Source organism: Clinocottus analis, unplaced genomic scaffold (genome assembly GCF_023055335.1).
Source record: "Clinocottus analis isolate CAN_PGR_092001 unplaced genomic scaffold, fCliAna1.0.p SCAF_14, whole genome shotgun sequence".
Taxonomy (NCBI): Eukaryota; Metazoa; Chordata; class Actinopteri; order Perciformes; family Cottidae; genus Clinocottus; species Clinocottus analis.
The window spans coordinates 7,462,458-7,486,981 of record NW_027175865.1 but is presented as its reverse complement, the minus strand read 5'-3'; the positions used below and the strand labels follow the sequence as shown (position 1 = coordinate 7,486,981).

General features: G+C 40.1%; 2 protein-coding genes across 8 annotated transcripts in view; both read left to right on the top strand.

Annotated features, from left to right (window-relative positions):
* The first annotated feature begins 8 nt into the window (after window positions 1-8).
* On the top strand, window positions 9-6,040 carry vps72a (vacuolar protein sorting 72 homolog a). Its single transcript, XM_068574933.1, has 6 exons — window positions 9-434; window positions 2,098-2,250; window positions 2,446-2,566; window positions 2,812-2,988; window positions 3,634-3,778; window positions 3,943-6,040. The coding sequence occupies exons 1-6, from the start codon at window positions 318-320 to the stop codon at window positions 4,331-4,333; spliced, it is 1,104 nt and encodes a 367-aa protein (XP_068431034.1). The 5' UTR covers window positions 9-317; the 3' UTR covers window positions 4,334-6,040.
* Window positions 6,041-12,564: 6,524 nt separating this feature from the next.
* The window catches only part of LOC137784425 (ras/Rap GTPase-activating protein SynGAP-like), a 32,232-nt gene continuing 20,272 nt past the window's right edge, over window positions 12,565-24,524 (top strand). For 2 of the 7 annotated variants that reach the window (XM_068575041.1, XM_068575040.1), the window contains exons 1-3: window positions 14,514-16,774; window positions 17,482-17,585; window positions 24,194-24,282. In XM_068575041.1, coding sequence (XP_068431142.1) covers window positions 16,689-16,774; window positions 17,482-17,585; window positions 24,194-24,282 — 279 coding nt within the window. In that variant the 5' untranslated portion in view covers window positions 14,514-16,688. The other 5 variants (XM_068575047.1, XM_068575045.1, XM_068575044.1 and 2 more) reach the window with 4 other exon arrangements.

Sequence of the window (24,524 nt, the reverse complement as noted above, 5' to 3'; positions counted from 1 at the left end):
GGAAGTACATAACTTGCACCGGATGTAAGACATGAAGCCAGCGGCCAGTCTTAGCTTAGTGGCTAGCTTTGTGCCTAGCATGTGTTACTGCAGTTAGCTATTTGAAACAGTTTTGTTGCATATCAGAGTGGATTTTAGTAGTATTCATAACTTAAATTAATATGGATACGAACAGATAATATAGTTCGTGAAGAAAGAGGTAACAGAGGTGCCCCAAAACAACCTGTATCTGGTACGCTAGCACCACACTAGCTGGCTAGCTAGCTAGATAACATTGATACCCACATATTTGTTCGCATTGTTTGGAAATCACAGCCATGACTCTGGTGGTGGACCGGGAACCCAGGACGACTGCGGGTAACCGCATGTCAAAGTTACTGGATGCTGAAGAAGAGGACGACTTCTACAAGACTACGTATGGAGGCTTCAACGAGGCGAGTAGCTGACAGAGAGAGAGAGACGGAGAGCTAGCATAGCTAATAGGACACCACTGCTCCCTGCTCGCGTGTGTTGGTCTCAAGCTGATTTATTCTTGGTTAACGAGTTGGTTAACAACCTTGTCGCATGGCATCATCGTAGATTTTAACTGACTATAATGTATATCATCATTTATGTTATTGACATTAAACATTCATACAAAATGACAGGTGTGATGTTGACTTAAATACAGCCACATAAAGGCGCCGCAGGACAATTCGTTATCTTGCACAATATTTGTGTACTATACCACAAACTGACTTAATTATTCCTTAGGGACGTTGCCTGAGTGTAAAAGGGCGTCGTGAGGTCCAAATGAAATAGTACATTATTTAAATTGGAAACAATTCTGTATCACTCGCAATAACAACATGAACTCTAATATATTAAACGTATGAGCAGTAATTAAGTCAAGTAGGTAAAGTAGATCATTTGATTGTGTTTACAAAGCCATTTTTAAGACAATTCTTCATATTTAGTCTTTTCTCATCGATATAAATACAACAACAATAAAAGTTGTAACGACCAATCCCTGACAGAAATACTAGGGAGGATTTTATTGCTGTTTTTTTTTACCCCATTTATATCGATGAGAAAAGACTAATATAACAGTAGTAAACACAAAAATGCTGCTGATTGATCCATCAAGTTGAGTCAATGCTTCTCTCAAACATTTTAAAGAACGCATATTCATAATGGAAGGATTTTTTTTTGCAGTGTTGTACTATTTTGAGGGGTTTACCCATTTACACCTCAAAGTCTCTGCAGGGTTATAAGTGAGACCATCTCAACTGTGCTCAGGCCATTGTCCCTTCAGTTAATACCACAGCAATTATTTAAGGTGGTCATGGGCTTTTAAAAACATAGTTCAGACTGCAAATTATTAATATTCATTGGCATGTATTTTTCATGTATGTGAGTAGGACTTGTCAAGTGTGCTCAAAGCCAATAGTAAAAGGAATAAATTAAATATAAGCTCAAAGATGCAATAGATATTTACTAACATTGAAGATGCATAACCAAAGCATGCATCGACAAAATGTGTCTTCAATTAAGGCCTGCAGCAGCTCTAAACCTCCATGCCAATGTGATTCATCTGAAACTGTGACCACGACTCAAGCATTTCCTGTCCCAGTCTATCTTAACAGCTGACAAATTGTGAAGGCTGAATGAGAGTGCCAGCCTTTTTATGCGTCATCATTTAAAGAGAGAAAAGACGTATATAAAGACCTATGTTGTGTGTCAGAACACTATGCACTGTTTTTTGATATTGCAGTTACTTGAATTAGGATGCTGAGTTGTATCCTCAATTTTCAAGCAGCTGCTAGTTCGAGAGGCCAAGGTATTTCTGGCAGGGGTTCCTCTGACTTTAGTCACATCTGAGGTTGATGAAAAAAGCTAAATAAAGAATAATTCTCCCTCACTAAATCTTACAGACCTAACCTTGCTTAGGACACAAGCACATCAATGAACTTAATTTGGTTACACTATGATACACTAGCCTATTTTAGCTTTATAAAGCTAAATAAGTAATCCATTATAAACTACCAATAATTGTATTGCATTTTGACACTGAATGTTGTTGCTCGTTGTTAATTAATGCCCTTTTTTTCTTTTTAGGAATCGGGAGATGATGAGTATCATGGAGAACATTCAGACACAGAGGATGAGGTGGACAGCGACTTTGACATCGATGAGGGCGATGAGCCAGACAGCGACAAGGAGGATGATGCACCTCGAAGGAAAAGTCGAGTGGTCACTAAAGCATATAAGGTAGTGAATGAAGTTACTGCATTAAAAGTACATCACATTATATTCATCAATGTACCTTTATCGTTGAGGTTTTTTATAAAAAATGGCAATGCAGCAAAAAAGGAATTTATTTTGTGACATACAAGTGTTATTGATGACAGACTCACTACATAATCAAGATGATTCATACTTTTTTTTGTCTTTGTTTAATCCAAGGAACCAATAAAGGTGGCAAAACCCAAACCCAAAAGACCTTCGGAAGAACAGAAGAAGACTGAGAAAGTTAAAGTGGAGCTCAAAAGGAGGATTCCACAAGAATTCCAAGATTTTGCTGAGAGTAAGTTTGCTACATGTCTCCCAAAAATCTCTGCCCTCTGTTTTCAGACACCTCCCCATAAATTATCCAAAAACGCTTAATTTGAACAGTTTAAAACATAAATATATAAATATCAAAACCATCACATGATGATTACTTCCCGACTACATCAAAGGGTCAGTTTTTTAACATGAATAAGTACTTTTTTTAAACAAGATTCTTTCTCTTAAGGTTTTTTTGAGCTAAATGTTTTCATCACTTTTTAGCTCGGAAGTCTGTGCGACAATCCACCAGTGAACATACGCGAAAGACCAATCTGCGCTTGCAAGAGCGCCAGGATGCCCCTCGGCGACGGAGAGGTGCTCATCGGGACCGGCCCCTTACTCAAGATGAACTACTAGCTGAAGCCAAAATAACAGCCGAGCTAAACATTCGATCTTTAGGTAAGAACATGTTCGTCATGTAACCTCAAGTGTTTGGAGTGATGATTCAAAATGTTCTGTTGTTACTCGCACTTCAGCTAAAGCTACAGGAGATACACTAGTAGTATGTTGTAATGATGCCTAACATGAACAGTTTGTCTAAACTTATCAGTGTAATTTGTGTTTTTACATTGTTCCAAAAAAATAGAACTTAACTATTTTATAGGGTTTTTACAGCCACACAAATGTATTTACATCGACATAAGATACATGCCAATAGAAATATTATGAATACTGCATACCAGTTGCATTAAGGCTAATGATCCTAAAACATACAATTGGCTGATTAATATTTACTTCAAACAAACATTACACCTGATGAAGTCAGATGCCATGTCAAGTTTATAACCTCCCCAACATGGCGGTCTGGGATAAAATGGTGGATTTGTTGATCGTTACAGTATCAATGGAAACTCGGGGAATTTCTGTTTGAGCAGAAAACTGCAGCTGTATTCAGAATATATTTGAATTTATGGAGAAAAATTACAGTAAATACTGTATATTGATTAATTTAACTGTGAATGAACCAATATTAATTAGTCTCAAATATATATTAACGGCACTTGAAATATGGATGCCCTTTTTAGTTATTATTTCTTTGTGTAGAGAACTATGAACGTCTGGAGGCGGACAAGAAGAAACAAGTCCACAAGAAGCGTCGTTTTGAGGGACCGACCATTCGTTACCATTCCGTCCTGATGCCACTAGTCTCTCACTCAGTCTTAAAAGAAGAAAACGTGGATGTTGAAGGGTATGTGGGATTTATTGCTCGGCTTCAGAATTATAATTTTTTAACCATATGTTTACAGTTTTGTCAGCTACAATAGTCTGCTTCAACTGAATTGACTCGGTAGAAAAATGTGAAATGAACAGCATGTAGAATATTTGTGTAAAATGATTTCCCTTTCTCCAAAGGTTGGATCAGGATGTCCCTCAGACTGCACCACAAAATCCAACGACACCTTCTCAGCAGCCTGCTGGAGGCCTGTGCTCTCGTACCTATGTAACATTCAGTGACGACGAGGCTTTCGAGGCATCCTTTCCACACAGCGCCCAATCGAGTCCTCCGCTGCCCGTCCAGGAGGTTTGTCCTGTCACCCACAAGGCTGCACTGTACAGAGACCCTGTCACTGATATTCCTTACGCCAACACGCGGGCCTTCCGCATCATCCGTGAAGCGTACCGTAAATACGTGGCTGCTCATGGATTTCCAAACACTTCGGGTGGGGTGACGGGACTTGAATCCTCAGCAACGAAGGCTTCCCGCCAGAAAATGGTTGTCAAGCAGAGTTCTATGGCAACATAGACGAGTTAAACAAATTATTCATAAAAGATGTCAGTGCTTCTGGTTTGAATTCATTATATTAGGTGGAGTGACATGAGGAAAAATAAACACAACCAGTCTCTGTACACCACCATTGTGTAAAACCTGTTTTTCATCTTCATTCATACAAAATACCCATGGCACCAGAGATATACTACAAACGTTTTTGGGATGTAATAGTCTCTTTTTTCATTGCTACTGTTGACTTGACAGTATGTAATTACAAGAAATACAATAAATCAGGTAGCACATTTTCTTCAACTGCCCAAAAAAAACACCTTACTTATGTCTGTGTTTAAATAAATGTATGTTGTGCATAAACACCCTGACACGTCCTGGTTGAATCTAACTAAGAAGCAAGGAATCTCTGTCTGGGTCTATCTGGGTATGTCCTTCCCATATCTCGACAACCGTTCATCCAATCTACTTCACACTTGTCACACTGCGGGTGTATTGCCAAGGGACTGGCATGTGCAGCAGTAGGGGCGACTTTTCAGGCCTTCGGAGTCCAGCATGTTGTCTGCACGACTCACATTCACTGTACTTTTTTGCTGCTGCATGGTGGACAAAGCCTGCTGATGTCACACTGGTGCCATGAATATTACGAATAGCGGATAAAATATGACAACCAAGCTGGTTTTCACTTCCCTGGAGTCGAAACGAGCAGATAATCAACTGGAAGCAGAACAGAATCGAATCAGATTGTATTTCACCCGTGTGAGCGGGAGTAAGCCCCGTTCACATGGCTGAGTAAATCTGTATTTCCCTCGTGTATGACTTGATACTAATTTAGAACACTAATACTGTTACTGCCAGCAAAATACCTTATTAAATCCAGGAACTACTTTATAACTGCGGTGGTTACGTCAAAACAAGTGACTAATACTCCAATTTGGAAATGACCTCGCTGTATTTCATTGGTTCTGACCGTGAGTGACCTCGACTCGGGTGTGTGTTTCAAGGCAGACAAACACTGCCTTGCTTTAGTTTTTTTTCTTCCTTTCTCTAATGTCGGCATCGGCAGTGTTGGAAGAAGTAGGCTACTCAAAACTGCATTTGACATTTTTTCTTCAAGTGGAGATGCATTATCAGCACCATGCACACAATGCATTAGATTGCAAATTGTTCTGTTATGTGAATCAAATCTGAATCTGCAACTTTACCAGTAACATCACTTTTAAATATAGTTCTACAATTTAACATAGTACACATTAAGTAGTATACATTGAAAGTTATTTTAGGGTTGACTTAAGAATAGTAACATTAGTCAATATTTTTCCCACCTAAACATCGTAACAAAAATATAACTGTCGTTAGGGAGCCCAGGCAGTGGCCTACATTGCCTAACAGTAAAGTCGGCACCTGGTGTGTGTTTTTTTTTTTAAATTTTACCTCAATCAGAATGTATTTAATTTGTGTTTCTAACGATGAGTAGCCACGACTTGGGCTGTGCTGTAACTCATCGCAGGTGTATTGCTCAAGACCCAAGGAAGTGCAGTGTCGAGTGTGATGTTGTTTGTATGAGCTGCAAGCATCAACATCACAGGCCAACCCGCTCTGAACAGACATGTTCTCAATAGAAACTGCACCAATAGATGGAAAACTGCAGCTTGGCTTTGGAAACAAAGTTCATTTTCGCTCTTTTTTTTTTTTACTGTCAATTTGATCGTTTTCTACAATTGTTCATATTTCTCAACAAAAATAAAAATGTAAGCTGATTTAATGTTTTTAATTCTGTCGTCGTGTATTACGGCCTGTAACTACCAGTCCATCGTCATAGATAAATCTGTAATGCCCTTCACAACTTCAAATCCATCTGGAGTCGACCTACATAGTGAGAGGTTTGTGTCATTAAAACTAGTTAAACCTTTCCCCGAAGACAAGAGACATCTCATATTTGTTTTTAAAACCTTCATTTATCATTCAGTTGAATGTTATTACTATAATCACATGAGAAATTTTGAAAAACTGGGACCAGGAGTCAGATTTTCTACCTGAATCTGGCAAATCATTGCGACAGTCTTCAAACGATCAAAGCTGTAATTCTGCTTTGCTGTTTATTGCTAAATCTGAACAGAACAACAAGCATTACAATATAACATCCCTTTTATGGTTTGTTATTGTCAGCCAACCTCCATTTCATCAAAGTTCAATGCTTTATCCCGGGTACATAAATCACATTACAGTATCTAAATGAGAAATGACAGTTGACTTACAACCATTTTCATCATGTTCGAGTCGGCCGTGAAGCTAATGGAAAAGGTGTTATTTCTGTTCCTTTTGTTCGACTTCCAGTCTTGAATGTCACAGCCAACAACACTGCTCTGTTAAACCCTCGAGGACTTTAAATGATGTTTTCTATATTTCTTCTCTCGGGGCACTACCGCAGAGCAACAGGGTTTCTCTGAACACTGAGTGTTTGTCCAGCGTGGTCGTCTTTGACCGCTCTCGCATGGAGAAGAATCTCTCCCCTGCACGGCATCCTGGAGCTTTCGACCATCTCGACCACTCTGTTCCATAGAAGTCCACCTGAGAACAAAAATAATTCACATTTTTAGTCACCTTTTCAAGGCTAAAAACCGCTCTCCTGAACTGTAATGAGTAGCTTTCACATTATTACATTCATCAAGGTTTTTTTTCAGCAGCAAAGTCTGGCAGTTTTAACTTTCACACTGATGAGGCTGACCGACGGCTGAAGCTGACCTTGACTTCTTTGGCAGTACAGGTACAAATCTTGGCGAGTCTGCGTTCATTTCGTTTCAGCCAGAAGGCAGAGATTTAACCTTTGGAAGGAACGCTCCCAAATTTCAGATTTGACGTTGCTGCCAAAAGGATCATGTTGCATTCAAGCGGATTTCCTCCTGCTGTTCCTCTGATGTCCTGGTGGTGTTGAGCGGAGCATCTCACGCAGCACCTAAGCAAGTCTTTGTGTCTGACGCACAAAAAGCACAGGCTTCATTTGATGATCTTTATCAGTCAGATGGTCTTTGATTCAGGGGGAAAAAATAATTTAGAAGATCTCATGTAAGACTCACTCATGTTGTTTATTATTTGATTTGATAGACCCAAAAATAATCTGATTGAAAAATGAATTTAAAGTAGATTCATCATAACCAGAATGAACTGACCAAGACGGTTATATTTGAAGCCATAACACAATTGAATAAGTGACATGATATTGGTTGAAATTGAACAAGCAACTATTTAAATAATTTGACATTCAAAGACTTGTTTCATCTTCGTGAATATTGATATTCATTTTAAATGTATGTTTGCTGCTTTTCTTTCTTGTAATACGTGGCTTAGTCTGGTTTTTAATTGCTGGTAGAGAAAAATAAGCAATTTGAAGACTTTAATTTGCATTCTGGTATAATTGGCACGTTTCCACTGTTCTCTGTTTTTATAAACCTAACAATCACCGGAAAATAATATTCAACATGTCAATTAGAAATATTTGCTGTTTTTCTTTAGTTTATTCAATTGTTAAGACAATATCTTTAGTTTTTGAACTGTTGGTCGTACAAAACCAGATTTCTGAGGTTGGCATGCATTTTAGACCAATCGATTCATCGAGAAAACAATTTGCAGATTTGGTTGAATGCCCGTAAACGGTCTGTGTGGAGACTATGGACTGGACGAACCGTGCACTGTGCACTATGCACTGGACAAAATGCAATCTCTGAACCCACCAGCTTATTGTCTTGATGAAGATTTTGTTTTTTATTCGTTTAGAATTAGCTTGTAAACTGCTACTTGTTAAACAATCCGGTCATCAACTTTTTCTTTCGACTCCAATATCAGAGTCGCAATAAAAGTTGCTAATCGGACGGTAAACAATGAGCAGTGCACGGCTGACTACACCGGAGCCCCAGAAGCTTTTCTGTCATCAGACAGAATGGGTTCTGAGATTGTTCCTGATGAAATCCTCTCTCAAATTGCTTCAGCTTTTGGAGGAGGTAATGCATAAGCAACACTCTGTCAATGAGAACCTCTTTTAGAATAATGTCACTTTGCACAGGTGAAGGTGAACAATAAGTGCTATTAATTACAACAATGATCGACTAAAAGGAATAAGTTAATTATCCGTTATACAACAGGAATTCACACACAAATGAGCATTGATTTTCATGTCATCATGAATGCAATATTCATTGCAATGATGACCCTCCAGGTCATCGTTGTAAATGAAAAACGGTTCTCAACTGATTTTATCTGGTTAAATAAAGGTCAAATAAAAATAAAATAAGAGGTGAGGTGAACACTCCTTTCATAAACCAGGCTGCTCAAATGACTCCACGGATAAAGAACAAATCTGCTTCACTTGTCAGGCAGTCAGACGGTCGCTGCCATGACACAAATGATGGGGTGAAGTGAGGAGTAGAGGCGGATCGGCCATCTGGATGTCTTCCTGGTTTGACCACCGACCCTACTTGCTCTGTATTTTTCATATGCCGAGTTGATAGTGACAGACTGTTCACACTTTGTCTTAATCGTGACAGCCTGCCAAACAAATTAACATCGACTTGACAGAAGACCAGACGAAGAAAATCCCCCTTAGACTTAGGTGACCAAACACCCCAAATTGATTCTTTTTTTGGTAAAGTAGTCGGTTTGCTAACTGCAGCATACGCTGCTGCTTTGGCAGTTAAACGAGCAGTTTTGAGACAACTAAATGAATCCAAAACGGGATAAAAGGTTCTGTGAAAAGATTGCTTTAAACAAAAAAACAAAAAAAAGGGTGGTGGGTGTAGCAAAGACACATTGTCTTGAATGATCTCACCAGCTGTTTTAGGGTCAAGCTATGTAATTTAGCACACATTGTGTGCACATCTTGTCGTCGCATTTATTTCCCACAGTAACGCCCCAGGTCACACTGTATTCAGCAGAGTGTATCTTTACTTTTCAAGGATGCCGATTAGAAAAGAACATGTCGCACAAGACCATGTCGCAAGGTTTTGAATTGTCATGGTGTCGCTTTACACCAGCAGCAACAGCAGGAGCGAGATTGGAGGAAAGGCATTTATTTCATTATGCCTTTTCAATTCTATCAACCTCAATACTTGTTCTTTGAAGGCAACTGCTGCCCACACACTGTGCCACTTGCCTTGGCGAGAAGGAGAAAAAAAAAGCCAACACATTTAATTAAAAAATAACAAGTTATCCCTTAAAGCGATGATGATGAATTCGGTGTCGGGCTAAAGTCAGAGTCTCTGGTGGCTAGACGGATGAAACAGGATGTAGAATACAATTCAAATATATTTAGTAGTTTCTTTCAGGAGCAATACATCGATAACATTCCTCATATTGTCTGCAACATCAGAATACTGAACGCGTTGTCTCCCACATACTGCACAGTGCATATGGTACCAATTGAACAGTTTTCAGAATCGGAAGAGAGGGAACTGCATTATCACTCGTTCTAGTGTGGTAGTTACCATGGAGACGAGTGTAGGTGGTGTTCTGTGCAGTACTCCTTCCCTTGTCCTCTCTTCTGTTGCCCACCCTCTCTCTCTTCTGCTATCCGCAACATCCGCGCAACTTTCATTCCTTCATATTTTACTCAAATAACTCTGCTTGCTTTTGGATTCTGCAGGATTTGGAGTGAGGACATTTTTCAGTTTGTACCACACTTGCATCAAAGAACCCCAGTGTGCAGTAAACACAATGGGGTTGAGAGCATTTTCGGTTCCATGAGTGTCATATTGTTCAGGTTCTTTGACATTAGAGTTTCATTTATCCTGTGTTTCATGTTCTATGACGGCCTTTGTTGATCCCTCACTTCATTCCAAGATTTCTTCTTTCCCCCCATGGATTAGTTTATTGCTTTCCTTCCAAGTTCTCGTGTATTCTTCGTCAATCGCTTCTTTTCGCAGCTACTCTTTTATCAGTTGCCATGGAGATGTATGTGTTTCTGTGTGTGTGAGTGAGAATTGAGGGTGAGTGAAAGAGTGGGATGTTTCATTTCCAGTTCATGTTTTCTGTGTATTTTTGAAGACTGCGTGTGCTGTGCAGTGTCCCAACTAAGTCTTTGACATCAGCTGATGTTTGCTTCTCCCCATCAAATCTTTTCTCGCAGCCTAAGCTTTGCTTTTGTTGGCTGCAGTTGGATCACCCATAATAATATATGGTAATAGTGAGTACGTAAGTACGTTTAATGCATGTTGTCTGTGCATTTTGAACAGATCCAACTGTAAATGATTCATTAAGAGGTTTATTACCATTTAGGAAAACGGTTATCTTTACTCACATCTTCGTTTTCTAACCATTTCATATCCACCAGCGTCATGTATGTGATAGAGACAGACACAGAAATAACCGGGTTAAATCTTCTTTAACAGGGATTTATGCAACACAGTCTTTATATATATATATATATATATATATATATATATATATATATATATATATATATATATATATATATATATATGCCCACGAAAGGATCGATGACACATTCAGGATTTAACAATTAGCAACACACATTTATGTAACATGTTTACGTAGCAAACATCCAAATGCAAATTGCTGGTGCCTCCACACTTTTGCACCTATATGGACAGAATACTGACAATCAAAGGGATTACAGAATATCAAAATACAAATGAGTCATCCACTGACTGACTTTTCCTGGCCTAAAAAAACCCATCACTAAAGGATATTTATTCAAAGTCTGTCACATGCCCATATGTATTATATGAGGTATTGGTTTTGGCTTCTATTTCTCCTCCACACATATTTAAACATATGTGAAGCAAATCCACGATCCACAATCCTGCAAAAAAAAAAAAAAACGCATTCAAAAATCAAGCCCAAGCTAAAAAGACAGACACTCCACTGCTTTTGTACATCTGGATCTGTTTACTTGTCCTTGAGAGTTCTTCAGTTGTCACATTTCCTCCTGTTCTCAAATGCTTTGGTGCAACTTGAGCTTTCCAAAGTTTGTGAAACTAAACCTTAGACGTCTGTTTTGTAACAGAAAGCCTACGTTACAAACGGACATTTGAAAGCTGCTCTTTTACCAGTCAGGGGAAGTTTAAGGATAGATGCTATTGAGTTGACCTATGGGAAACGTAGCATCCGGTGCTTTTGGACCTAGATGCATACTCTGGACCAAACTGGTCTGTTACTCCAACTGGACTTGATCTCGCTGTACCTGAAGCAACGCAACCTCTTGTTTTGTTTTAAGACCGGACTGATATCAGTCTGAACGCCCACTACAAGTCTGGATATCTCTGCTGCTTCAATTTTAATTATTCTTTATGAGTATGTACTCGAGAAACGGTTAGAGCGATAACTAATTATCTCAATGTTACACATAGGTATTGTATTAATATAGCTGTGAAGAAATCTGAATTGGTCCTTCAATTGGCCTCTGTGGCTGATTTGAATGAACTTTAATGGCCCGCGTGCAACAGTTAGTGAGTTAGGGGCATTATTCCTATGATGAAATATTACATAGTAATTTTGGAATAATGTAAGCAACTTGATGTTGACGGTATAGGGCAGTAGTTCTCAACCTTTTTGCAGCCAAGTACACCCTAACCAGCGCAAAGCATTTTTGGTTGAAAAAAACAACTTAACAAATAACACAGAGCTGCATTGTTTTTTAAGTTATCTTCTATATTCTATTTAATATAGAATATATAAAATGCAGTTTATGAAATTACACTTATATTTTATTCAATATATTTGAAAATAATCTTAATCTCCTGTAACCCTAGGGGTGCATGTACCCCCATTGTAGATCCACTGGTATAGGATCTCAATAACGGGCATACTGGTTGTGCTTTAGTAGTGCATATCATATTGAAAAACTATTTCTAAACTCTGAACTTGTTTTTTGGGGGGGTCCTCTGATTTACATATACACCTTTCAGCTTCAGACACCGCTGTCTTCATAAAACATTAAATAAATACAATATTATGTGTGCGTCTTGACGGGTCCTAACGCTACACAAAGCATTCATAAATAAGTTTATGGAAGTGTTGCAGGTGTGCTAGCATGAACCTCAATAGAAGTGCAACCTGCGTTCAGACTGCGAGAGACAACAATCCCACTACACATATTCAGGAAGGAACTTGGTTGAACTTTGTGATACTCCAGTCGTAATTATTCAGCGCAGTGTGTCATATTGTTATATTTTCGGGTGTAACAAACTCAGAGACAGCGCAGCAGCGGGCGCGAGCTGCATTTGGAGGCGTTGGTTTCTGTTTCTGTCTGTCTCACGCGCTATCTCCGCCCTCGAGGGACTGACTTCAACGTTTACCGAGCACCTTTTTCACACATTGCCGGTAGATCAAAATCAGGTGTGACGAACTGCAAAGGACAACGGCGTCAATTTCTCACCGGATCACCCCCCGCCCGCCTCCTCCTTCTCCTCCTCCTTATGAATTTCTGGATTATGGGTACGTCGGTATGCCACGCAGCGTGAACTACAGCCGCTTTCCAAGATACAATCACCACCGCTAAGAAGCTAAGGAGCACGTCAAAAAAAAAAAAAAAAAAGGTGCATGAATCAGATGCTGCTGCATATCGCCGGGATACCGCTTGTAAATACCGCTGGGATGTTTATTTTTGTGCTTTTGTGATTAAGTGCGCTCAGTTTGCAGGAGGCTGCGCGCCGCTCTGAGTTGGCGTAGCCCTCAGCATCCTTGGTCGATATCCTCATTTTGATATCGCTACTCGAGTGGATTCATGTGCAGCGTGCAGGAGTTGGAACCATGCAGAACCTGCGCAGGCTCGCCAATCTCTGCAGTGCCGTGCATGTAAACGCAGGTTAAGTGATGCATGGTGAACTAATTGGCTCCGCGGATCTCTAGACCAGACGCGCTGATAGGACTTCTTATCATCCCCGTATCCTAAAGCGACGCAGGGGGCTGTTTGAATTCACATGTGCCCAAAACAAGCAACTAAGATGACAAACACCGTCTTCAGAGGAGATTCTCTTTATTGCCGAGGAAACTGCATTGAGATCACATCTCGGTTCCTGGATTGCGATAGAGTTGGAGGACAGGGAGCAGAGGAAGGAGAGAGGGAGGAGGAGCAGAGGAGAGCTGCTGAGCTGCACAACAGAGCCACTGCTGACAGGCGAGCTTTGGCTTCAGTGATGGACTGAGCGAAAGGTGACGGGACCCCTGTGACAGCCAGCTGCACGTTTTCCTCAACAGCATTCACACTTCTCAAAGGCATGTATGGACACACTGCAGCATAGGTGAGAACAGGAGGAGCTGCCTGCATTGAACATATGAAATTGGCCTAATGATTGAAATACAGCTGTCTCTCAAAGTGGACAACACTGGCCTTTTATTTGGAAACAGCCTCTCAGGTCTGCACAAACTGATTCTACCTTTGTCCCAACAAAAAAAAGCAAGTAAACCTGGAACCTCAGCTCCTTCCCAAGTGCCCTGGAAACCCACCGGATTTTGTCTGCAACCACAGATGTAACTAAGCTCTCAAGATTTCATCGCCAGGAAGTCCTGTGTTTCTGGGTAAGTGTTGTACGCATGTGTGGGTGGAAATTAAAGTGGTATACTCCACATATCTACCCCATATCGCAGTGAAGTGTTCACCAAATGTTGGTGGCAGCTGGCCCGGAGAGACTCGCTAATCGAGGTGTTGGAGCTGGTCGTCCACCTTCCAGTCTGAAGATTATTCTGCAACGCAGGCAGGAGGCTTTGTACCGGCTGTTAGTGCTCACAGGCGTTGCTCAAGTGGTCAGGTGTGCGGGGGCCTGCTCCTGTTGAACCCGTTTTTAAGGTGATGCATTGTAGGCCAGATGACCGTCGACGTGAATTCAGCCAAATGGGGACATCAGTGGAAAGGTAGAACATCTAAGATTTGTCATATGGTTCCTTTTGAAACTTGTCTTTCATGTGTTTCATGGTGCTTTTTTTTTATTTATTTTTTTTAGGTATCATTTGACCAGTTTATGTTGGTGACATTTTCCTACAAATGTGTCGGTTGTTTAGAGAATTTGGCACAAAAGCAAAAAGGGCCACTGTTGTGATTTGAGTGCTGTACAGCTTGGCTTTCCTCCACTAGCTTTGTCCAGATAAATGTTTGATAAGACAATCTATGGAGGGTTTCCACAAGTAAATCTTATGATTATGCACCATATTCTTTGCAGGATATGAGTCCTGGAGAACCACATGTTAAGTGCATAACATGTTTAGTACATAACATGTGTTTTGTGCAACAAAATGTGTTTTAGTACATTTTATGACTGCAATGTTCTGGCATATGAAGCCACACAATTTCCATGAATTAGCATTTAAAAGTTGCATTTCTAACTGCTTAGTGTCTGCAAATTGTCACAAAGCTTTTCATGAAGTGTCACTGCCCCAAGAGGCATTTAGGACACATTACCTATAACATGGTGGCACAAAATACAACATGTGACACTTTGTGCCTAAAATGTGATTTATTGATGTAATCTATTTTTAAGAGAATTGTAAATCAGGTCCCTGCAAATCCCCGCTCCAAAGTTTAAGGACCTGATGATCGACCTCTGGGTGTTTTACATTGAACACCTGCATAGTCTGAAGGTCCTGAAAGCTTTTTTTCATTTGACTTAAAGTGGACATGCATCAATCAGCCAAGTTAAGCTGATTTAGTAGATGGATTTCCAATAATTATATAACTCATCTGACTAAGTCTAAGTGACTTTAGTGGCAGGAGCGCCGCTATGTTGTAGAGCTCCTGTTGCGACACAAGGTTGGTTGGCTTGCCTGAGCTCAACATATACAACAGTAGAGATGGTGAAAGACAGACGCTGAGGAGCAACAGGACAGAAGAAGACAAAATGGAGGCTGCTATTGTACAGCTCCTAGAAGGAAAACAAATTGGTATACAGGACTGCTGCGCAAAAGCCCTCCGATGGGAACTGACTCCAGGTGCAGCTGACTTGGTCTCCCCATCTTACTAGCTAGCTGCCAGCTCAACATTAGCGTAGCTACCAAAACCCCAGCCTCAAAGTAACTTTTCTTTTGGCTGATGTCCCCAAAACAACCACGATGGACCTTATTGGCCTCATGTCACCATTGTGCTCTCCTCTGTCTCTCGCTCCTAAAGTCTCCGTTATTCTCCAAACCCCTTTTCATCCCACATACTGTGCTTTCCAATCTACTGTTTATTCCCCAAAACAGAGGCGACTGCCCGCCGTATATCCTCAGCAGCATTTCTCTAGTGTCTTTTAGCTTTTTTGTTGCCCTCCTCCTGTTTTAGGATTTAATCTTTTAAACATTTCTTGCTGTGTCTTGTTTATTGGTTTTATTGCGGTAGCAATCATTGTTTTCTGTCACTGCACCTTTTCCGTATCAACTGCCAATAATTCATCACACATGTTAAGTGGCAATTTAAAAAAAAACGCAGCTGTTACGAACTAATGTAAAGCATAAATATTACTTTTTGAACAATATCTTATTTTTCCAACCCAAATTGTTTCCGACTGTCCACCGCTGGAGGCGAACCAACCCTGTTACGAAAGCAACAATGTCACTCCAACATGGCGGCTTGCTAGCTAGATAGCTTGGTAAAAAACACAAAAAGTAATGTATCATATCTTATGAATCAGATGGTGTTTTTTCTGATATATCTGAGCACTACCAGTACCATAATATGAATGTTTCATATCCTCTTTAAGTAGGAACAAAGTTGAAATTACCAATTGAGATTTTGCAGGGTTATTTGACCTTCTTAAATTAGTTTACTCTGACATATGCCGAAAAGAGTCCCACTTCCCCAGGACATTGCATTGGGGTTTCTGTGTGTGATGAATACATGAAAAGCAAATATTTCTGCTATGACAATTTTCCTCCATCGCAGCTGGCAAACAATTTAATTTGATGTTTGGACACTGTAAAGTATGATTGTAGGGCACTATCTTTACAGTCTATTGCGTTGCAGGCTTCTACATATAGAGCTAAAAAAACATAATGCAGTGGAGAGAGAGAGAGTGAGAGAGAAAGAGAGAGCGAGAAGAGCTTCAGTTAATGAAATGTCTGAGGCTGCACACTTGATGGAACGAGATAAGTCCGGCTCACTCTGACTCATTGTCCCTCGTAGGATTTCCTCATTCTCCTCCGTATGAAATGCCTTTTAAATATTACCTAGCCCATACATCTCTTTATGGAATTATTTTCTTCGTTTAGCTGAAATAGAGAGGCAAGAGTCATGGACATCTATTAATCTTTCTCTGTTCCTCGTGAACTGTTGAGAATCTGGACTCCTTGCCTCTCTGCCACAGTTGTCAGTCGGGAGCCTGACAGCCGGCAAAGATCTGAATCTACTCCAACACCAAGTTTCCATCATAATTCTGCTGCTCTTCAGCCATCTTCAATGCAACGCATGGAGGGGGCTTTCTCTCGCTGCCAAGGACAGAAAGGCTTTGTCAGTCTGTTTGTCAGAATGTTCTCTAAAAAAAAGTAGGTACTCCTGTCAGCGAGCTCCTGTCCTGCAATCGTCTCAAATTGTTTTCTTTTGCCTCAGGCCATGAATTTCTTTGTCGTCCTCATTTTTTGAGCAACCCAACAGAGAAAACACAATATATTTTACCCCTGTGGTAATTCTTCTCCACCCTGAGCCTCTGTCGTCACTCAACACAGTCAATGGCACATTTATACTCTTGTTTTCTCTTCCAGAACTGGCTCACAAACCGCTCCTCCTATTCACATCCTCTTAATGTCTTCCTACATTGCCACTAGTTACCTCAGATTTTCTAAATGCCCCGTTGACAAGCGGAAGACAACAATATCTATTGGTAGTTTTTATTTTAGTTCCAATCAGAGAACCAGGCACATGAAACACAGATGTGTCGGTAGGAGTGCTTATCAATTAATCATAGTAACAGCTTGTGGGTACGCAGCATCATGACATTTAGTCTTCACTGCTATAAAGGTCAGCTGTGATAAGTTGAACCTCGCTTGTCATAAACACAAGTATATAACTTACATTTGAACTAAAAATGATCAAGTTTTGTTTTCTTCATATTTGTCTATATTAATGTTACTTTCCTTTATTTATTTTTTTAATTTCCATGCACAATAACGTTAATCCTCCTGCCATTGTTGTTCTCAGTGACGGTCTATGAATCTCAAAATCTAAAGAAAAACCTTGTGTCTGTGCGATATAGCTGCATGGACACACCTTCAAAGACGTGGCTGCCGCATCAGAGTCAGTTTGGGTTGGTTGGTCAAGCGGAGGTCTGCAGTGGCGGACCTGGAGTTTTAACCCCAAGTGAGTGCGTTCAACTTCTCCCTACTGTCAACTGTACCTCACTTTCACAGCCTCTTCTCCTGTCTGTCGTGGTCCAATGAGATTTGTCTCTGTTATATATCCTTTTATATGTTCCCCTTTCCCCTGACATCCATCGACACCACTGTTGCTGATGGGAGGTTAAACATGCACTCCAGCCTCAGCTGTGACACTGCTCCTTTTCCTCTGCCATTGCTTTTCAGTCCTATAAAGCATTACGAAAGTACCTCAATATATTGAGAATTTTTTACCGCTCAGTCCTCCACCGGAGCATCGCTCACCCTCTGAGCTCTGCTTTGTCACACTCCCAGAGTTTTATTTTCGACATTCTCTAGGTTTGATAGCGCCATTTGCCTTTTACTCTGGCTTTGATACACTCCTCCCTATGCTCTCTGTACTTCCCCAGATGAAAGCAGCCATTTCTGCTCCCTCCAGGGACAGGAAGGGAAATCATTTTATGTTAGTTAGCACAGCGTGTAAAGCTGTTGTTTCATTTCAAACATTAAGACCTACGCAGCAATGTTTTGAAGTGTAGGGAAGAAACAAACAAGAGGCCGTTGGTTTTGTAGAGGAATTCTTAGTTGAGAATCACCTTGTTTTAAACGTGATGAGATGACAGAAGTATCTCAGTATAGTAAAGAGCTGCAAATTGCTGCTTGATCTCTAATTTCGTATTCACAATATTCAGCTGTTTGATTTGGCTCTGCTCATTTACAAGCGCAGCAATAACGCTTCTAAATACAGTAGTAAAAATGAAGGTGGTTTGATGGAGAGCTGTGCACAAGCTGCGAACATGTTCCTATGGTAACTAGGCCACACTCCCCTTGGCCAGCTCTCACACACAGGCAGAGGGACAGGCAGGAGAGAGACGGGAATGCTGAAAGCACACGTGATGGACAGCAACTTGATATTGTTTTTGTACCCGACGTTACTGCTCTTATGTCTTCCTGCGCTTCAAGGGTATTTACTTTTTAAAATGTCTGACTCTCAGCCTTGAGAAGTTGTGGTTACATTGCAGGATGCTGGAAGTCACTTTCTTTCTGTTCCTCCAAAAATATCAAGCCGGTCTAAAGGCTCCTTCTCGTGGCTCCCTCACGCCCACACAGCCGCTGCTTCCTCAACCCCTCCACCCACCTCTGCCTTGAGATCCTGCAGCTCTACCTCTTCTGAGCGTTTTACATTTACTTGATTACGGTGCTGTTTGTACTGCACAGCTCCGGAGTGGTTCTGGAGGATCTCTTGTACCTTTTTTTTTGCGCAACTGTTCTTAGCATAAGCCCAACAACCCTTTTTAAAACACTTAATTATTTTTTTTGTGTTGTATTTTAAATCTACATTTAGGTTTAGCTCTGGCTGAAACAATATATATATATTTTATCCCACTTAGGCACATGAGTACAAAGACAATTTGCAGATGACGTTTTTCAAGCAGCTCTTGCTGCCAGCAGTGTGCGTCTCTGTGTGCTCGGAATCTCCAATGTCGTCCTGTGTTTTGTAAATCACTGCTCACACTTGAACTGTGTCGAAACCTCCTGGGTCGATGCCTCCAGCCTGTCAAAGAGCCACAAGGTTGATCCAGAAAAGTCTTGCTTCTGTCAGTCATGCCGGCTGATTGTTTGGACAGCTCGCTATTAATGAAAGGCCTTTTACTTTCTGCACACATTTGCACTGTCTGTCATCTGTGATGCTGTGATGAATTTATGATGGCTGATAATACTTTTGACAAGATGTATTTTGGCAAATAGCGTTATTTTTTTTAACATGCACTTCAAGAGTTGGCTTGAAGAGTAAGTTCACCCAATTCAAAAATGTGAAAAAAAACAAATATTTTTCCCCTTGTGCTATCTTTCCCAGTTTTGATGATTTAAAGTGTGACACAACATCCTGTTTTGGCTTGAATGCTTAAAAAAAAAGATTCAAATCCGGCAGGCAATGATTGCAATGGACTTATATTTGTGTTGTACTTTGTGGGCATGAAGCGCAAGACGTCACAGACCTTCTATGTGTTTAGTTCAGAGGGTTTACATTGTTGATACGGGTAACTGAAATGACGTTTTAAAAAGTTGGGACTTGCAGTATATTACAGATTTGTTTTTTACATCTAAAATCACTTTCCAAAAATCTAGTCATAGTTTCAGTTGTGTAAAAAATACATAAACAATTGAAATTAAACTGCTGTGTATACATACAGCTTTAAGTTTCATCGATTTGAATAGATAAATAACCTAAACTAGTATCTTTGAACTTGAAATGGCTGAACTGCTGTGATATATGAATGCCAATTATTTGTCCAAATGTAGTAGACTTGCATGAATTTCACATTTTAACAAGTAACAGCATTGAAATTGGACTTAGTCAGGATACTTTGGCATATGAAACTTATGTTATGGACATATTGGAGCCGTAAGAAAAATATTAAATTCAGAGCGGTAATTACTATGTTGTTAGTGACATAAACAGTATTTACTAGTCTGAATATGGCAATTAAGGAGGCTTCCATATGACATGAAGGTGACATCTGCCCCAGCAGGCCCGCCTGTGAGTCACCAGAGGCTCCTCGTTGTCAGATGCTCCAGACCAGACATAACAAGATTGTGTCCGTGTGTGTGTGTGTGTGTGTGTGTGTGTGTGTGTGTGTGAGAGAGAGAGATCTGCAACCGGAAACATTCTCACTGCAAGACAAAGTTAACTGATGCACCATCAACACTGTGGACAGTCTCTATGAAATTAAGATCATTCAATTTCTTCCGAAGGCTCGGCTTCCTCAAGGCAGTGAATTAGTAAGACGTAAATCATAAAAGAATCTTCACACAGGACACAAAACAAACACAACACCTGTCTGAGAGCACGCCGCCTCATTTGGTAGCATAAATAATGCAGGCGCTGATCTTTTATCTCTCAGTGTAAATGTGTTTTGAGATGTTGAGTGGCCTCAGCAATCCCATAATATATGTCCAAACCAAAAATTTTGTGATTTTTTTTACTCATGTAGTGACTTTATTTTAGGTGTTTAAATACATATTACAAGTATTTATATCCAGCTCCATTTAATAACATCGCTTATCTGTATAAAACAAGTTATCACCATAACAGCTACAGTATTCACAGCCCCAGCAGTATTCCCTGTGGCTTAATTCCCTTTTCTTTTTCCGTCAGATGTCCTCCAGATGACACAGGCCTCATACGATCATAACAAAATGAATTGCCTTCCTTTGTGATTCCTAACTTTTCCTCTAGTGTCACCATAAGGTTGATATTTTTATATTCTGAAGGAATATATTATTTGCGATCATTTTAGTGATCCCCGATAGTTTCCTGTTTTAGCAGCTACAGTTTACCATCACAAACAAAAAGGGTCTTTTCGATTGATATTTCATTTGTTAGTTTACGAACATTTTCTGGAGCTCTTTCACCACTGTGCAAAAAGTGTACAACATGTTTCCTAGCTGCTAGCAGCAGCCCCGTTTCCTTTGTGCATTGCATTATGGGAGTAGTTTCCATCAAGAATGTACCTTATTTAGTCACCACTTTGTCCAGTGATTTTACTTCATTTTGTGAACGGGAACTCTCAACAGAAAATCTGCTTAGAACTAGTTTGGTTTTGTTAGCATTCTGGGACTAGCATTCAGCCTGAACCAGAACTCCTGTGCCTAACGACAGGCTAACAGAGCTGCTAAAAGGCCTGTGGACATTCGTTGTCCACTCACAGTCCTAAGGTGAACTGTTTTTGTGTTGTCTTCTTGCGTAAGCTAACGGGATTCCAGGGATAGTTGAGGTTGCAGCCAGCTTGGACTGAATCACTGCGACTGATGGCAGGAACACGCAATTGTTTAATGAAATTATCAAAGAAAATGTATTTAGTGTGAATTGGTGTCGTCATAGCGGGTTACTGTCTGGTTAATGAGCTTGTCGGGATTGGTGCTGATATGGATCTGGCGGATATCATTAAATAAATCTTTTGGTAAATGGATGTAGCTCCTCTGATATTACATGGTTATTTAAATACAACTGTACTACATACAGTGTGTCCTGGGTAGGGCTGCTTCTGCTGCGATCGCTTGGCTTGAGGGGTGGCAAGAAATGAAACGTGCAAAAAAGGTAATGATTTTATTCAATTTATTAAAATAATAAAGTGTCCAAATGTGTATTAATATAGAGATACTAAAGGTTGAATATGTTTCTCCAACACCCACTCAGTCTTCTTCTACTGTCTTTTTCTCCCTCTGTATCACAGTTAGCTAGAGGCTGTTTCCACCCACACACTCTGTCCTGACAGCAATTTACATTCAGAATAGCCCATGAGAACACATCCATGTGTTATAATATGTTACATTTTCGTGAAGCACCACATGTAGCAGGTGACCGTTTTAGTGGCTGTGGTGTTGGACATCGTGGAAATGCTAAATATCCCTCCGCACGGGACGTTCTGTGAGAAGTGTCAGGATTCAGCCCCACGAGAGACACGGACATTTCCTTCAGTTGAGATCAGTTCGCTCTCTCCTCTGTTACCAGGAACACAGTGTTGTGCAGCGTGCTACTTTGTTTCTCTCGTCATCTTTATTGTGCCGTTTTGAGCCGATCTCTTCCCCGGTTCAAGTAGGAGCCCTTGGAGTTGTTTCCATGGATACCAAACAATTAGCTTAGATTCAGAATAGAACCTGGAGAGCCGCCTGTTCGGAGGAAACCATCGGATGACAGAGATCCTCTGTTGCAATATATATATATATTGCTCCAACGGATCAATCACTGATAAAAATAGCAGAATGACGATGACGATTCCAGCTTCAACACCCACCTATAGATGAATCTGTAACATTTTATGTCATACTTGCAAAGGATCAATTATAGGACGAATGATTTTGATTACACAACCAGCTTAGAAAATGCACCTAACAGTATATGTATATAATATGATGTAGCGTTGTACACCTACGGCAGAGATAAGATAATTTAACTTAACTGATAAAAGAAATATGGCAATTTAAAAGTTGTTATTCCTGTAGCTCTACAGCGGCATCAGTCTCATGCATCACTATTTCTCAATGGAAGATAACGTCCCTATTTTTTATTTTGCCTACTAAACTGCAATTGGTTGATTGTTTTATCGAACCGCCATCACTGGGTATAAAACCAGACCATTTTGAATTGCTGAACAAATTGCATACGCGGGTGGCGATTCAGATGCCTAGAAGCAGGATAGGAAACAGGACAATTTTCAAGAGGAAGGAGAATTTTGCATAACATATACATAAACATAGAAAGCTATGTTAATGAAACCCTGTATGCATTTCTGTTGTTCATCTGGAGAAAAGAGGATTTTGGAGTACCAAGGATGCTCCTGCTGTTGTGCATGGGCCTCATCTTTCTTAGCAGACACACAGCAATGTAGAGAAAGCATCAGTTTGTATTCCCTACAGTCAGCTGTCTATACTTTGCACAGGCAAGTCAGACGAAGACCGTAACGTTCAAGATGACTCATTGTTACTTTTCCCTGCTAGATAAGGGTCCAATATTGTTCTCAGGGTTTTCGTCTTTTTGCACTGGCTAGAGATACAGGAATTTTCACAATGGAGGGTCGATGAAAAAGCCTCTACAACTGTCACAGTGTTGTTCTTTGTGTGTTTGTGGAGGCTGTAGCTGTCTGTCCTTGTTGATAAGCTTCAATCACATCCTATTCTGCATTTTTGTTGTGATGACGGCCTATTTGTGTCTATTCTGCGTTTGTCAGTCTTTCATGCTATTTCTCTTTCTGTATGAGACCAAAGCAGCTGCAAGGTATGAGATAATGTGATAACTTTTCAACTTGTAATAAAATGTCCCTTTTTAAATGATTGGAAATTGAGTTACGTGGGATAAGACGTCTTAAAGGGTGCAAACATATTGTACATTTTAGTGTTCAAGTAACTATTCCATCAATAAATACCAGATAATAATACAACAATTCAAGTTCATGATTCATTATTATAATTACATTATGTGTCAGGCTGTTAAGCTGCAATATTATTCTAATTTGTTCCAAGTGTAATTTTGTTATAACAACAACACACTTTTCTTACATAATTTATACTTTTCGTAACTAAATTTGGTAAAACATTATATTTGGATGAGCTCAAAAAGTTGTGTTTTCTGATTTCAAACCATTTCCCTGTTATTGGCTGCCAAAGTAGGCGTGACACATTTGACATTAATTGTCATCATTGTTGAACGTGTTGTGTAATTGCTTTTTAATTTAGATGACACAAGCACGGAGCACAATTTAATGGAAATTTACTCAGAAACAGCCCGACAGCAACATGAGACATTGAAATGGCCTCAACTCAGCGCTCAGTAGTCTGACTCATGACAATCTTTGCACTTAGTTTGCACAGTTCATCATCAAAATCCTAATATACCAGCAATTTTGTATACTCTAAAAAATACCCTTCAATTACACGTAATGTATTTCGATGTTGGGCCTGGATTCAGATGCAGGAGAATAATATTCTACATTTAGGAACGTGTGCTTTTATGTTGAACATCTGTTGACTAAGTATACATATTTCATGCGTATGTTCTTATTTATTCATCTCTCTCTTTGTCTTTTCTCAAAGACCAATCACGCAGGGCAAGTTTTGCCTCTGTAAGACAGTCAAGCATGGAGACCCCTCCCAATGCCACCCCACAGCCCTTCAGACAGCCGGTGAGTACAGCAATGTCGGTCACACTCTCCCAATGCATATTTTAGCTTTCTGTTCACATAGAAAACATGCACACGGGAGCTTTTTTGGACCCAGTTTGGTTTGGATTTGAATTCCCACTGGTGAAGCAAAGTGAATGGGATGCTCGAGGAAGAGTCTACACTTTTAGAGATGTTTTTCATACATTGTGTTTCTAGCTCATTCTGCTATTAATATATACATATCTCTATTGCATTATGCAGTT

What these genes read in the sequence shown, in the direction of transcription:
- vps72a (XM_068574933.1), top strand. Translation starts at nt 318, where the DNA reads ATGACTCTGGTGGTGGACCGGGAACCCAGGACGACTGCGGGTAACCGC. An exon ending in CGTATGGAGGCTTCAACGAG is followed by an intron (nt 435 to 2,097) that starts GCGAGTAGCTGA and finishes TTTTCTTTTTAG; the next exon opens with GAATCGGGAGATGATGAGTA. An exon ending in ATTCCAAGATTTTGCTGAGA is followed by an intron (nt 2,567 to 2,811) that starts GTAAGTTTGCTA and finishes ATCACTTTTTAG; the next exon opens with CTCGGAAGTCTGTGCGACAA.